We start from the raw sequence: 15,202 nt of genomic DNA, 5'->3' as shown, positions 1-15,202 counted from the left end.
ATGGATGACTACTGAACTGTGCTATTCAGTAGCACATTCACTTTACATAGGTGTACTAGTGCATTAGTCACCAAATTCAAAAGTTTTCAACATAGTACAATATAATACTGTTGTTTCTTCCACAGCTCCTAAACTATTATCCGATTTTGGTACCAGCTATAACTTTAAATAGAGACACAACATAAGAGGAATTAATGACACATGATATGCAAAACTAAATTTATTTTTTGGAAATTAGCAATATTGTAACCAAATATTACAAAAAGTACATTTTGAAAACTGTAACTCTATTCAGTATAATATGAAGCATACTCTCCCGAGACCTAAGCAAAAAAAACCTTGAATTTCCTAGTTTTATCAAATAAATCATATTCTCATATTAAAAACATTTAAAACATACTGTTGGTATAAGTTCTCCAACTACCACCCTCATGGATGTGGCTAATAGAAGTCCAGGTACTCCGGCTTGAGTTCATGGAAGTCGAGGTCATACTCCTGGTCGGGTTCATGGAAGTCGAGGTCATACTCCAGTTCGGGTTCATGGAAGTCAAGGTCATACTCCAGTTCAGGTTCATGGAAGTCGAGGTCATACTCCAGTTCGGGTTCATGGAAGTCGAGGTCATACTCTAGTTCGGGTTCATGGAAGTCGAGATCATACTCCAGTTCGGGTTCATGGAAGTCGAGGTCATACTCTAGTTCGGGTTCATGGAAGTCAAGGTCATACTCCAGTTCAGGTTCATGGAAGTCGAGGTCATACTCCAGTTCGGGTTCATGGAAGTCGAGGTCATACTCTAGTTCGGGTTCATGGAAGTCGAGATCATACTCCAGTTCGGGTTCATGGAAGTCAAGGTCATACTCCAGTTCAGGTTCATGGAAGTCGAGGTCATACTCCAGTTCGGGTTCATGGAAGTCGAGGTCATACTCTAGTTCGGGTTCATGGAAGTCGAGATCATACTCCAGTTCGGGTTCATGGAAGTCGAGGTCATACTCTAGTTCGGGTTCATGCAAGTCAAGGTCATATTCCAGCTCGAGTTCATGGAAGTCAAGATCAAACTCTGGGGTGGCCACGTAGCGAGAATTTCCTTGTACATTCTTTTTAGCTCCTTGATTTTTCATTAAACTGTTGATTTTCCCTTGCTTACCCATTGGACAGTCAGGCTTCCTACTTTTGGCTTTGTGTTTTTGCTTGTTTTCACCACCAGCACACTCATTACTTTTCAATGAACTGCTTGGCTCGCTTCTCGCTTCTTTTGCTTCAACTCGATTTTTAGTCGTGTAACTGTTAGGCTGGCTTCTTTTGGTCTTTGCTTCATACATTCGTTTACATACACCAGCATTTGGCTCGCTTCTTGTTACCTTTGCTTCAACTCTATGCTTATTCATGGAAGTGCTACACTTACTGCTTTTTGCTCTTTGTTCCGCTCCTTGCTTGAAACTATCGCAATATTTCCGACTACAGTCACCGATCCTTACATTTTCTTCTAAGGTACTACTACTATGAGAACTAGCCATTTTAAATCCAGTAAGAAAATTAGGTTTATTTACTTTTAATTTAGCTTTCTCGTTGTTTTGATCCAACTCTGTTAATTGTAATCTAAAAAAATTGTTTAACAGTTGGTCTTCGTTTGATTTACATGTTTGGTTTAAGTTATGTTGCTTACTGCCACTAGCAACTTTGTTTATCACTTTTTCTTCCTCCATCCAAATACAAACTGTACACATGCAATTATTTTTTATGGCACGTTGTGCACTGCGACCACAACATACACACTTTTTCAGAGTTACAATTTATGATACATATAAACTGCTTAATCAACACATTCTGACATGAGTCATCAATAGAGGTATTCATTGATAGAGGTATAATCTTAGATCAGATCATATACATGTCAATTTGACCTAAGAGTAGAACTGTGAATTCACATAAATAATCTTTGCTCATGTATCAGCGTTTAATGGCAATAATTTAAACAAGCAAAGTGCAATTAGGCCTTATTAGTTATTTATGTATTGAATAAACATTAATTATTATTTAGATTCATTAATCATTGATGATTGATTAAGCAAATAATCATCAATCTAATGTAAACTGTATACATAGGATGTTAACCATCAGACAAAATCCGTGGCTGTACCAATTAAAGAGTCCTTTTTAACAGTGCAAAAGGTAATTATAGGTCTGTCATTTGCAAGTAAAATATGCTTATACAGACAAAATCACATCTACTTTTCTTTCATTTGTATTCTACACATACTTTCCAATAAAAAGGGTTAGCGAACCACAACAATTTTTTTAAAAACATGAGTACCTATGAAGTGATAAATCCTTCACTCAACAGTGATATTTATTAAGAAGTAGACATAGGGATTTACGTGTATTGTTTTTCCCTATGTCTCCTTTCAAATGACAAAATTACTTCTGAAAGTCGCCTAATTTTATGCAACCAAAATAGCTTCTTAAAACAAATAAAGATCCTGGCTGTCATATTAATTAATTAACCCAAAATCGTCAAAAAAAACCTTCATTTTCATGCCTACTTTATGTCAGGAACTTTTTCTGCCGCCTGTCACTTTACCGGGCCGCACTTGTCACTTTACCTGCCGCACCTGTCACATACCTATTGCTAAATGTCTATAATGACTCTTGTCATCATTGACAGATTGGCATTGATCAAAAGTTCTATATGAAAATTAAAATGTTATGTTAAAATACGATTTCAGGTAAAATTTAACACAAAACTCGTCAGTAAAAATCAAAAATGGCATTACTATACTCGGAAATTAAAAATTTCCTCCCCAGTAATGTATCATTTTCCTGACTTATGTAAGTAAATAACTATTGGATATTGTTGTCATTTGACATGTTTTTGGGCTTTTAGCGTGCGTTTGTCAGAGCACGTAATTTTATTTTTTAAATATCAAAGAGGGGTTAGTTTAATCTAAGTTTGTGGGGTTGCAGCCCTTGTCCCACGGCCGCCATTCTTGAAAAAGGGGTGCAAATGGTTTTTATGGTTTATCTGGTCTCACAAAAAATTTATTCAATCATTTTTTATTAAAATTAAAATTCTCTACAATTTTGGTCCAGTAACTTTTAGTCGTAGAATGAAAAATGACAAAGTTCTAAACGAACATTAATGAACATTTTGTAAAAAATTTTCAATTGATCGTTATAACTTTTTTCTGGTCATTTTACAAAAAATAACATTAAACCAATTTTATAGAGGGGTTTTCAAAGAATAATTTTCATTACAAACTTTTCCAATTTTATTCATTTAGTATGGTTTTACAGCGCTGCGAAACAAATAGGTACTGTACTCTAGTATTATTCATAACTATACCTACGTAAATATTAATGATTTGACATAGCTTATTCTAATGTTCTAAATCCCATAATTACTGTTTTCTCGGTCTACGGCTCAGGATTTGGTTGATCTTCAATGTTAAAGAATGTTGAGGGGGAACCCGAGAGTTGTCAACGGTTCCTTCGAAATCATTTTCCTCAATTAATTTTGATATGTCCATTATGTTGTTGCAAATCTCCCCAGAACAATTAATGAAGACACGCTGCGGAACATTTGAGGCCTGCTGTCCGACATCCACAAATTTCTGGGCAATTTCCTTTGCATTGATAGAAGATCAAGTTTAGACGCTCAGGGGGTGCTGGAGGTTTTGAGCTTTGAACTGGCATGATTTCAAGAGAAACAGTCGGCGGTACTTTCCATTGGCATTATTCTCAGAGGATGGCATCAGAAAAGGTACAAATCGACATTGTTTAATGCATCTTCTTATTAGTTATTAGTAATAAGAAAAATGAAATATATTACGTACGAAGAATAGAAATAAATCTACTACCTACATCATACAACAAGATGCAAAAAAAAGAGAAATACACAGATTACACATATCAAATCGTACAATAAAAATCAAGTAATGGAGTCAAATGCATGTTAAACAAATTGATCAAAACGACACACGAGACATAAATACAAATGGTAAACAAAAATTAGTACCAAAACACATCAAACACGCCTACGGTCAATTTAGACATAACAACTTGTAAAATGAAAAATTGCGTGTACAACATTCAAAAGAACATCAAAATGCATGGCTATCTGATTCTGCATGGTCTAACATGAAAAGAAGTATTCATGTTAAAGTCGATTATCACATAAACACAAATTTAGATGGACCCCCTTTCTCGTATATTGCTTATATCTCGTCCGGCAGCGGACATGAGATGAAAAAACATGAAAGAAACCCAATAATCAATGTGAGAGAGGCATCACTTTGCGCAGTATTGACAGTAGTAATTAAATCCGTCATTGATACTATTGCTCTTCTAGTATAAAAACGGTTGCTATTATATTTTCATCTCTATCTCGCTCATGTGAAAAAAGAGACACAAATTGAGTAATTGTGGTTTTGCAGTGGGCGTCTACCTGCGACTGTTCTTATACTAGTGGACGTATATCCTATATTAAAATTTTAATGACGTACCTATGACCTCAGCGCTTTTCGTTTGTTGTGTATTTCAGTTGAATGATGTTGAAGTGATTGTACTGTCTTTGTTTTACTTATTATAAATCAGACACCCAATAATTTTTTTCCATACCTGTATATATATAAAAGAAATATACAGTGTGCCCCAGGTAGAATGCACCATAGGGAAACGGCACAGTATTTTTTACCGAAGAATCCACGAGGCCTTTGAAATTAGCGTTCAACGTACTACTCTAACCTCTTCCTAGCATCAGGCACGCGAAATAACGTAGTTTAACGCTAACTTAAAACTTCGAGAAAAAAAAGGTCATTAATTTTGTTTACCTATGGCACGTTCAGCTTGGGACATACGGTATATGAATTTTATCGAATCCAAGTGAAGTTAGCTAGTTCAAAAGTGGCTCTGGCTACCTTCAGTTTAATATTAATGTACATATGTTCACACTTGTTTCTGTTTTTGTTTTCATAGCAGTCTTTTCCATGCCTTCAGCGTCATAATTATATCTTTTTTTAGGTATATGCTCAGCGTACAGATAAAAAATTCTGTTATTGTGCCCCCCGTTAATCTAAAAATGATACTACTGTATAAATAGGTGCATGCACCTCATCAACGATGTTAGAAAACTCATAAAATGGCCAGCAACACCTTAAAAATAAGTTTGGTCACGGACGGTAAGGCAGTCCATGTTCCTTATACAAGTAAAACAATTGCCGAAGACATATGCATATCGATATGCAAACAACTGTCAATCGGGCCGGTTGCCAGGCATATTTTTGCCTTGAGGATCACCGGTAAACAAATATTCTTAACACCTGTATCAACATTCAATGAAAAATTGCACTCGTACGACTTTCGTGTACGATACAGAATCTCTGACATCAATAACCTAAAGGAGACTGACAAGAATGCATTCGACTACTATTTCCATCAAGTTCGAAGCGACGTCTTGGAAAATAAAATTCCCGATTTAATTTACGAGAAGTACAAACGGGAATTGGTAGGTCTGGGAGTAACCGACATGTATAGGGTTATGCTAGAGAAAGATTTGTCTAGAGATACTGTCGTGAGTGACTACAAAAAGTATATTCCCAAAGAAGTGTTAAAGCGGCATTCACTTTTCATTAAGAAGCCTATTCACGACAGCTTGAGTAATATACAGAAGGCCTCCCATGATCCTTGGTATTAAGAATATGTTTATGTTTGTGAAATTTATTCAATTTTTTTAGGTATGTTAGAATGGAGTACCTGAAGCAATCGTCTGTGATGGCACCCGAGTATTTGGCAGAAGAATATAAAGCTGTTACAGATCATAACGGTGCCTTGACTAGCGTAATTGTAAGAGTATCACCTTTCCATACACCACAGCCTGGAATAAGATACTGTTTAGATTCCGAACGGGAGGTATGTGGCACTAAAAGCCGTCTTACACTGTGCAATTTTTTGCACAATTTGAATTGCATAGTACCCATCATACAGGAAATTGCATGCAAAATTACATTGCAACAAATTATTGTATCAAAAATAGGTAGAACCGGTGATATTTTTTATGTAAGTGTTAATGTAATTTTAAAATGTGTGTGCCGCTTATATAATTTATAGTAGAAATGCGCAGAATCCTCAGCTATTTCTTACACAAGAAATTGCATAGTATAAAAGCAGTCAGCTCACAAATGTGTGATACATTTTCTTGCACAAGAAATTGTGGAATTTCTTTCGCAACAAATTGCATAGTGTAAGATGGCTTTAGGATCATACTACACTAGGTATGACCACTTGTACAAATTTCATTAGAAAACCATGTCTGTGCAGCTCCTTTTACATTACAGACATACAGGATGTTTCAAATAAAATTCACACTCCCTAATGAATTGGTTTCTAAAAAGTTACAAAGTGCTCAAATATGTAAAATTTGTATTTAACCTCTTCCATCATTGGAATCCTCACTGCATTTTTGAATTGCATCTGGCATTTGTTTTGTTTCAATGGAAAATGGGAAGGGATTACCCTCGGGATTACCTATCACTGTAGTTCTGGTATTTGTTATAGATTAAATTTCTCGGAGTATAATGGAGTTTAACACAATCTAACTATACATATTTTAGCAGAACAATTGGTTTATATGAATCTTTGAATAATAGACTGATCCGCTAATATTTTTATTTTGTCCAAATTATTTATGAATTTACATATAGCAACTATTTTTCAGCTTTTTCCCCATTTAATGCTTAGTTCTCATGATGGACTTATATAATATATCCAAAACTTTTGAATTTAGAATACGTAAGGTAAAGGTAAAGTTAATTCCTTTTGAATTTCATTTTATTTAAAGCCACTTAAACATTTTGTGAAATTCCTAGTTTAATCTGTTTTTATTTTGTCTCGAATAAATAGTTGTTGCTTCAGGTCTGTATAACTTTCTTATTTTACCACCTGCATGTCAGTAAGGGAGGTATTGCATTGGAGTAAGAAATGACCCCCCACTTTTTTGACGGAAATGCATATTTTGAAGCACTAAGATCCGAATTAAATAAAATCCCCATGATGTCGGTCTGTCGGTCCGTCTGTACTCTCATTTCCGGCTAAACGGCCAAACAGATTGGAACCAAATTTGGTACACATGTTCATCTACATAAAAGGAAGAGCTGAAAAGCTGTTCCTCAGCCATATCTCGAGAACCGTTCGTCATATGACTTAGGGGAAAAAAAAATTATTGGGTAAATCGGTCATGAAGAATCGCTGGAAAATATTTTCAAGTTCTAAAAATGACCTACAGAGGGCGGAACTGTCATCTTAAATTTTAAAATTGCATTTTCTGTAAATTTCGCATAATAAACTAAAAAAATTTTTTCACATTTTTAAAGAGAACCAGAACCATCTATCATTTTCCTAAAAACAAAAACTGGTTGAAAAGAGCATTCCTTGGGCAATGAGAATTAACCAAAATATAGTTAATTTAGTTGAATACTTCTCCGCCAGGGGGCTAGTTTTGACACTATGACCCAAAATCCTACAAAAATCAAATGGAATGATATGACTTTTTCTTTATGAAAAAGTAGCCAAATAACAATAAGAGGCCAGTGAAAACCGATTTTCAAAATGTCGTTCCTAACCTCAAATATTGGGAAAATGAGATTAATTAATTAATTAATAAAAATGCTTAACTTGTATCTTAAATTTACTTTTTACATATTTCCGGTATTTGTCGATGGCGCGAAAGAAAAGCACCCTACACTCTTAGGTAGGCCTTGGAAAATTAAACAAATGAAACATGATGCATTAGGTATAAAATAATAACATCCATAATTTGTAAATTATTCTGCTGTGTTTACATTCCGAAAGTGCAGTTTTTTGAATTTGTAATCTTTTCTAAAATGATCGGCATTTTAGAAAACATTACAAATTCAAAAAACTGCACTTTCGGTTCTAACCAAGAAGCATTTAATATCCTGGTAATATATTTTGGGTATTTTCAAAATGCGACAATCGCTGCCTGAATCTCCTATTTGCGTTATCCGAATCGATCATAAACCATCGCCGCCAGCATATTAAATGCTTCTTGGTTAGAAGTCGGCATTTTAGAAAAGATTACAAATTCAAAAAACTGCACTTTCTGAATGTAAACACAGCAGAATAATTTACAAATTATGGCTGTTATTATTTTATAATGCATCGTGTTTCATTTATATAATTTTCCAAGGCCTACCTAAAAGTGTGGAGTCCTTTTCCAAACAATCTTTCGCGCCGTCGACAAATACCGGAAATTCGTCAAATAAGATGCAATTTAAGCATTTTTATTAATTAATTAATCTCATTTTCCCAATATTTGAGGTTAGGAACGATATTTTGAAAAACGGTTTTCACTGGCCTCTTTGGGTGTTATTTGGCTACTTTTTCATAAAGAAAAAGTCATATCATTCCATTTGATTTTTTTTGATTTTTTTAGGATTTTGGATCATAGTGTCAAAACAAGCCTCCTGGCGGGTAAGGATTCAACGAAATTAACTATATTTGATTCTTGTTGCCCAAGGAATGCTCTTTTCAACGATACCAAATTTGTTACAATCGGGCAAACGGTTAAGTTAAAGCAGGTTATTGCAAAAACAATTGAACATCCCACACCATCTTTGTTTTTGAAATAACAGAGTTTTTGTTTTTACGAAAATGATAAACTGGTTCTCTTTATAAATGTGAAAATTTTTTTTTAGTTTATTATGCGAAATTTAAAGAAAATGCAATTTTAATGGTGGTCATTTTTTGAATTTAGAAAATATTTTCCAGCGATTCTTCACGACCGATTTACCCAATAATTTTTTTTTACCCCTAAGTCATACGAGGAACAGTTTTATTGGGTCACCTGGTACACATACAGGGTGATTCCTATAGTACCTGCCACCGTTTGGGAGCGTATAGGGGGTGCCTAGGGGAGTATTTTGATATAGGACACTTGGGGTCGGAAATCTAAAATAAAGGCGCCAGAACCAAATTTATCTTCTGGAATTTCACGCCTGTATGTAGGCAACCCAACCGACCGACGTTTCGCGCGGAGCGATGCAGAGCGAGTTAGCGCGAGGAAGCGACATGGGAGGGAAGGAGGAAAAACGACAGTCAAAAGCAATAACGTTTACAAGTGTTCAACGTGGCCACCGTTGTTCTCAATGCACTTCCTACATCTAGCCAACTATTATTATACTATTGCCATAGTGTTTATTCACTTGATACGCGTCGTTGCAGACGGGATTTCGTGGGTTTAAACAAAATTCTGACCAAGTGTCAGCCACACATCGCCGCCTGAGATCGCTCCGTGTGCACCGCCGGCCGGTTGGGTTGCCTACCTACAGGCGCGAAATTCCAGAAGGTAAATTTGGCTCTGGCACCCTTATTTTAGATTTCCGACCCCAAGTGTCCTATATCAAAATACTCCCCTACGCACCACCTACACGCTCCCAAACGGTGGCAGGTACTATAGGAATCACCCTGTATGTTACATGACCTTATGGGAAATACTGATCAATTTAGGAAAATGTGCTAAAGTTACTCGCCGAAAACCATTTTTCATTTTTTTTTGTACTCCATGGACTAAATCAACGTGTTTGGTCTTCCATCTAAGGGACTAAAGCGTCGTTTCGATGGCTCCATGCGATGTTATCAAAAGTACCCGCTATATCCTCAAACGCGGTTAGAGCCGCCTCTATTGGCATGAGCACCTTTTTAAGTTTGTATGTAAAAACTATGTAGGGTCGCGATTCTTGATTTTCCTTGTTGATAGGCGTTTTGTTGGGGGTGAAGCGGATGTTTCGTTAGAACTTCGCTTCTCAGGATTTGGTCTGAGACCTTTTCCATCCCCTTCAACAGGAACGAGCCGAGGCCCTCTATATTATTTTTACGGAACTGTGTAAACCCAAAATAACTCATAAATTTACATTGGTCATCTACTCTAGTATGATCTTTGGTAGAATTAAAGTCATTATCAATTTACATCAACGGTTTTTTTTAGAAATGGGAACACATTTGCGGCATCGACGAGCTATGTCATATTTCAGTTAGGCGAGACGGCACCGTCGAAATCAGTCGCAAAAATGGAATTCCGTTTTATCTAAATTTTCACTCTTTATTGCATATGTTTTCGTTTGTGAGCCTATTGGATGGATATTATCGGCTGTCGTGTAAATGGATATTTAATTTATGTAAAGATATGACGACTCCCTCTTTGCAAAAGTTATACTCGATGAAATGTCACGGACCTGTAGGGTACGTATCATAATTTTTTTCGAATAGGTAGTCTCTAATTTGAGAAGTTTGCAGGGGAGAATTTTCTTATGCGAAATTGGAGGAGAAACGTGGTAATCGGCCCGGATGCTTTATCCTCAGAGAAAGTCAATTGAAATATAACACTTATTATATAGATGTTTGCATGAGAGAAAGGTAAGTAAATTGATAAAGAATTTGCTTTAAAAACTCTTTAATTGTGCAACTTTTCCCTAATTTGATCATTGTCATATCTTATATTTCGAGATCCCCATGATAGACATCCTTCTCTTGGACACAGTGTATAATGCAAGAAGAATTAGTTCTTAAAGAAATTCTCCGCAATATTACATTTTTCCTTTGTAGATTACCTTTCTTTGACTACATTTTCGAGATATTCACATTAAGGTTTCATCGCCAGTAGATATGTCTCGTCCAGACGATTCTTTTTGCCTTTGTGAGTACTCTCGTCTGACACACCTTTTTTTGAGATATTCGCCCTTAAAGTTTTGACATCACCAATGGATATATTTCTTCCAGACCTCCCAATCGCCCTTTGTGGGGAAGGATAATCACGATAAGAGGTCTAGAAGGAGGACATGTGGTTGGTAGAAATTAATCCCTTTAGTTAGGACCTTTCATTAGAGTACCATGAATAAATTCTTTTTTTTTTAAATTTTTAAAAATGTGCTAAAAAGTCATACGCTAAATTAAAATTTTAAAATTCAAACATTTTAGGTTTAAAATGTCAAAAGTTGACATATGAGGTGTCATTGTATTTTGGACTGGTACATTCTATCCAAATATAATAATATACAGTGGGCGATTTAAAATTCTAAAGCAATCATTTTCGGTAAAGACGGAACTACAAAAACAATTGAATATTCCTTTTAATGCATAGTCACTCCAATGCGCAGTTGCCAAGTGTAATTCAATTCGGACACAAACTGTAGACGCTACGGCTTGTGGCGATATTTAAATTACACCTTGTAGTGTACTTAACCCCCAGGTTCTAGGCTAACTTCACACTACAAGAACAGGGGAATAAAGTCAACCCGGCAACGTTTAAAAATGGTCACCCGAATGACTATTCCCTCCAAAACTAAACAAGATCCCGCTTAAATTTGAAAAGTGGTACGTGATAAAACATCTAAGGCAGGGCCCCCTTACGTTAGAGATAAACAACGCTATGACCTGAGGCACAGTAGGGAAGGAACGTAAAATAAAACACTCAAATTGTGAAAAGTTTGTTTAACAATAATCGCAATTGATTATAAAAGCTCTGAAATTTAAGTCGAAATAAATTACATTCCACAAATAAACTTAGAAAATGGTATTTCACTGAATAAAAATAGAAATAGGCTGGAAAAAAAGAACTTACCAATAAAAAACCCAGCCATCAAATTAATATCAAATTGTGTTGTAAAATTAATTGTTTGTAATGATGTGAATGCGTAACATAAAATTATAACCTCACAAAAAGTAGTATGTAGACTTCAAGAGGTAAAATAGGTTAAAAGTTTTGGGAATCATGGGTCAGGTAAGCAGGTAGCAAGATTCTAAGAAAGAATGTGACTCATCTTTGGTGCAATAAAGTCCTTTTGTTAAAAGCAAGATGGAAAATTACATGGCCTTGTAGGCAAATTCAACTAAAGACGAAATATGTGAAAATTACGAATCATAACTCATTTATCGCACATTCTAAACTGAAGAGCTTTGACTAGCGTAATCTCGCCCCCGCAAGATAGGTAGCGTTGCCCCTCGTTCGGGGTTTCGAGCCTACAGTTGAATGTCGAAGACAATCACGGAATTAGGTGTGGTAGCTCAATTTTGATTACAGTTTTTACCACCCCCGTGACTGCTTCATCCACGGAGAAAATGTTAGTTACAAAGAACAAGTCAGTACATACATCAAACGAATCGGTAATTTCCACATATTAAAATAAAATTACAACACTTACATGAATGTTACTTCAGGGACAAGACCAAGTAATCAACATCAATAAACATAAATTAAACAAGCATTACACCAAAAACGTAAATAATTATAAAGAAAAAAGATAACGGTATTAAACATCTCATTGTGCATTGCGGTTAAACCTAAACCAAGTAAATTTCAAAATAGTCCAGTCAAATTAGCGCAATTTTGGACAAATAAAAACATTAATTGGTAAAGATCTGAATTTTGGTATACACATTTATTGGGACTTTCTAATGAACATACTAAAAGTCCCTGTCAAAATCTGTTGCGCTCGAGATGCCATCTTGGAAAAAGGGTACAATTTTCTAGTTTTCGCCCATGTCTCGGCAATTATTACTGACACGAAGAAATAGTTTACATGAAAAATATAGTTTACTAAATTCCCTATAAAAAAGAGTATTTGCATTTTTTTGGATCTCCAGTACTTTAGCTGTAATCTCACGTTGAATACGTCAGAACGCGTTTAGGCCCCGTATCGTAATTATAGAAGGAGGCCGTCTTTTTTATGACTACACCGATAGCTGTAACAGAGCCAAAAAATGAACAGAATCGTCGTAGGATAAAGCATTCTAGCAATGACGTAATGTTTGATGATATATCATGTTTTTTTCAAAAAGGTAAGCGAAAATGTGTAAAAGTGTTGGAGCAACAAAATGATTTCTGAAGCTGAAGAACGCCCTTATCTGCATAAGTATAACGTGCCTGCTAGTGAGAGATATTAAAACCGACATCGTTATCAGACCTTCAGAATTACCTTGACCCTGTTCGGACTGCACTGAAGGCTCCCAGTCCACACTCAGTGCTCGCATTGAAGATGAAAGTTCTATTGAGAGAGAGTTTTATGAGAAACCTTTAAACGTGTCTCTGCTGTCTCATACCAAGCTTGAGTGCGACGACTTCGCATATATAAGAAATACTGGTAGAATTTTCAATGAATTTAATGATTTGTAAAAAGTTGTAAAAAAATATCTGCGCGACTGTTTCGAGAGCTCAGGATACTTGATTCCCTATTCGATGTCGGATTATAGCTAAAGTATTGGACATACAAAAAAATGTTAATATGCTTTTTTGTGGGCAATTTAATAAACTATATTTTTTATCTGAACTATTTTTCCGTATCAATAATTGTTGCCGATATATAGGCAAGAATCTGAAGAAGTGCTCCTTTTTTCCAGGATGGCGCCTCGAGCGCAACAGATTTTGACGGGGACTTTTAGTATGTCCAATGGGGAACACTAATGAACATGTGTACCAAAATTCAGATCTTTACCGATTAATGTTTTTATTTTTTCTTATTTGACTGGACTAAAAACAAAGATTGAAACACACAAAAAATATAGAATGCGGCATACAAAACACAAATACGATATAAAGAAATGCAAAAATTACTACCTGCATTAAATAACACAAAATAACAACAAACATTCATGGAGCGACGCGTTCACGACCGCCATTCAAGAATATTAATATATTAATACAATATATCTATGTTTCCCACCTAGAAATTGCATGGTTGCCAACTCTCAAAAATGTATGTATCATCGGCATTATGGCTCAATGGTAGAGCGTTGAGTTATAAATCCGGAGGTCGGGTGTTCGAACCTGGGTTGAGGTGAATTTTTCATCTGTGGCAGAGATGGGAATAAATTGCCTTAGACCAGTTTCGAGCATTCTGCCGGCGACTCCGAATTAGGTTTTCCTGCAGTTTTCCTAATTCGTAAGGTAAATAGTATAGAACAACTTAAGACCTTCTGCAGGCTAAAAAGCATTATGCGGGTCACTCTGTAATTGGGCGCAAGCCTGTTGAGGGCCCAGAACAAGAGAGGGATAATAAATAAATAAAAAGTTTTATATACAGGGTGGAACCTATCAACCTTATTGTATATATCGTAGTTTCTCAGACTAATAAGAAAATAGAAATAAAGATAGAGATGCCTTGACGCTTATCTAAGCATTCCCATCATCTCGTGTTTACAAAGATTGCAGGAAGCAAATTTTTCACATTTCACAAGATGATTATTCATTTTTAAGGGTTTATTGATAACAGTGACATAGCGTTTCTCCATCTTTTCATTAAACATATTTGACTACTGAGGGAGATATCCTTTATAGTGATTTTCATTTGTGGTTTTTTCACTGCACTCAGCCTTCTGGCAACTTTATTCCCAATAAAACTCCAATAAAATCTTAAATACCACCAAAACCGTATGACACACCAAATAATTATCAATCTGTACCACTACTAGATTTAAAAGTTTTTCCTCCGTCACATCCGAATACAATTTTTTTTTGACAGGTGATTAGGATTTGTTCATATAGAACTTTTATTTGATATACTCGAGAATATAAACATCACTTTTATGCCCTTAATACATAAATAACTATAATTAATACCTATATTTGCATTGGTCTTTGGATTTCTGAACTACGTGCTAATACCTAATTTGGAAAATTTTTCTTGCAATATTTTTTATAACAAATAATAAATGCATGTCAGGAGCTGGTCTGTCGCCCCTAATGCGTAGGTAAGTAAGAGGGCGACTCGTAGCAACAGGTTTTTGTCGTTTGCATTACACAAGGTTTTTAAATTTAATTATTTAACTAAATTAAATATTCTTTTCATTTCAGCGCCAAACCGAAAACATTCAAACTGGAAAAATTGGCAACGGACGAATTTATTTTTAATGACGACTTAAATCGTTACAAAAGCATCCAGCACCTAATGTTATCGTACAATGATCCCAAAGAAAGCATTTATTTAAAAGAATGTTTGCCACCTTCCGAGTATGGTAAATACGATTTTACAGAGTTTCACGGGGATTAATTTTTGTTTAAAGATATATCACCACTTCTTCTCTCACGAACGGACAACATCGCTGGAGATTCCGTTGCCGATAGCACGGCAGTTCACAGTTTAATTCCGGCGCAACCTCTTTGCATACACAGCCGAGATCTGCAGGTTTATAAGGGTAAGA

General features: G+C 35.6%; 1 protein-coding gene across 1 annotated transcript in view; it reads left to right on the top strand.

Moving 5' to 3' along the window:
• Positions 1-4,928: 4,928 nt before the first annotated feature.
• The window catches only part of LOC116160425 (tyrosine-protein kinase hopscotch), a 37,667-nt gene continuing 27,393 nt past the window's right edge, over positions 4,929-15,202 (top strand). Inside the window, exons 1-6 of the mRNA XM_031473620.1 lie at positions 4,929-5,680; positions 5,728-5,902; positions 9,996-10,249; positions 10,304-10,423; positions 14,856-15,016; positions 15,065-15,196. Coding sequence (XP_031329480.1) covers positions 5,133-5,680; positions 5,728-5,902; positions 9,996-10,249; positions 10,304-10,423; positions 14,856-15,016; positions 15,065-15,196 — 1,390 coding nt within the window. The 5' untranslated portion in view covers positions 4,929-5,132. The remainder of the gene's footprint in view (positions 5,681-5,727; positions 5,903-9,995; positions 10,250-10,303; positions 10,424-14,855; positions 15,017-15,064; positions 15,197-15,202) is intronic.

Source organism: Photinus pyralis, unplaced genomic scaffold (genome assembly GCF_008802855.1).
Source record: "Photinus pyralis isolate 1611_PpyrPB1 unplaced genomic scaffold, Ppyr1.3 Ppyr1.4_LG1, whole genome shotgun sequence".
NCBI lineage: Eukaryota > Metazoa > Arthropoda > Insecta > Coleoptera > Lampyridae > Photinus > Photinus pyralis.
Note: the sequence above shows the minus strand (reverse complement) of the source record. Positions and strands in the feature narration are given on the sequence as shown.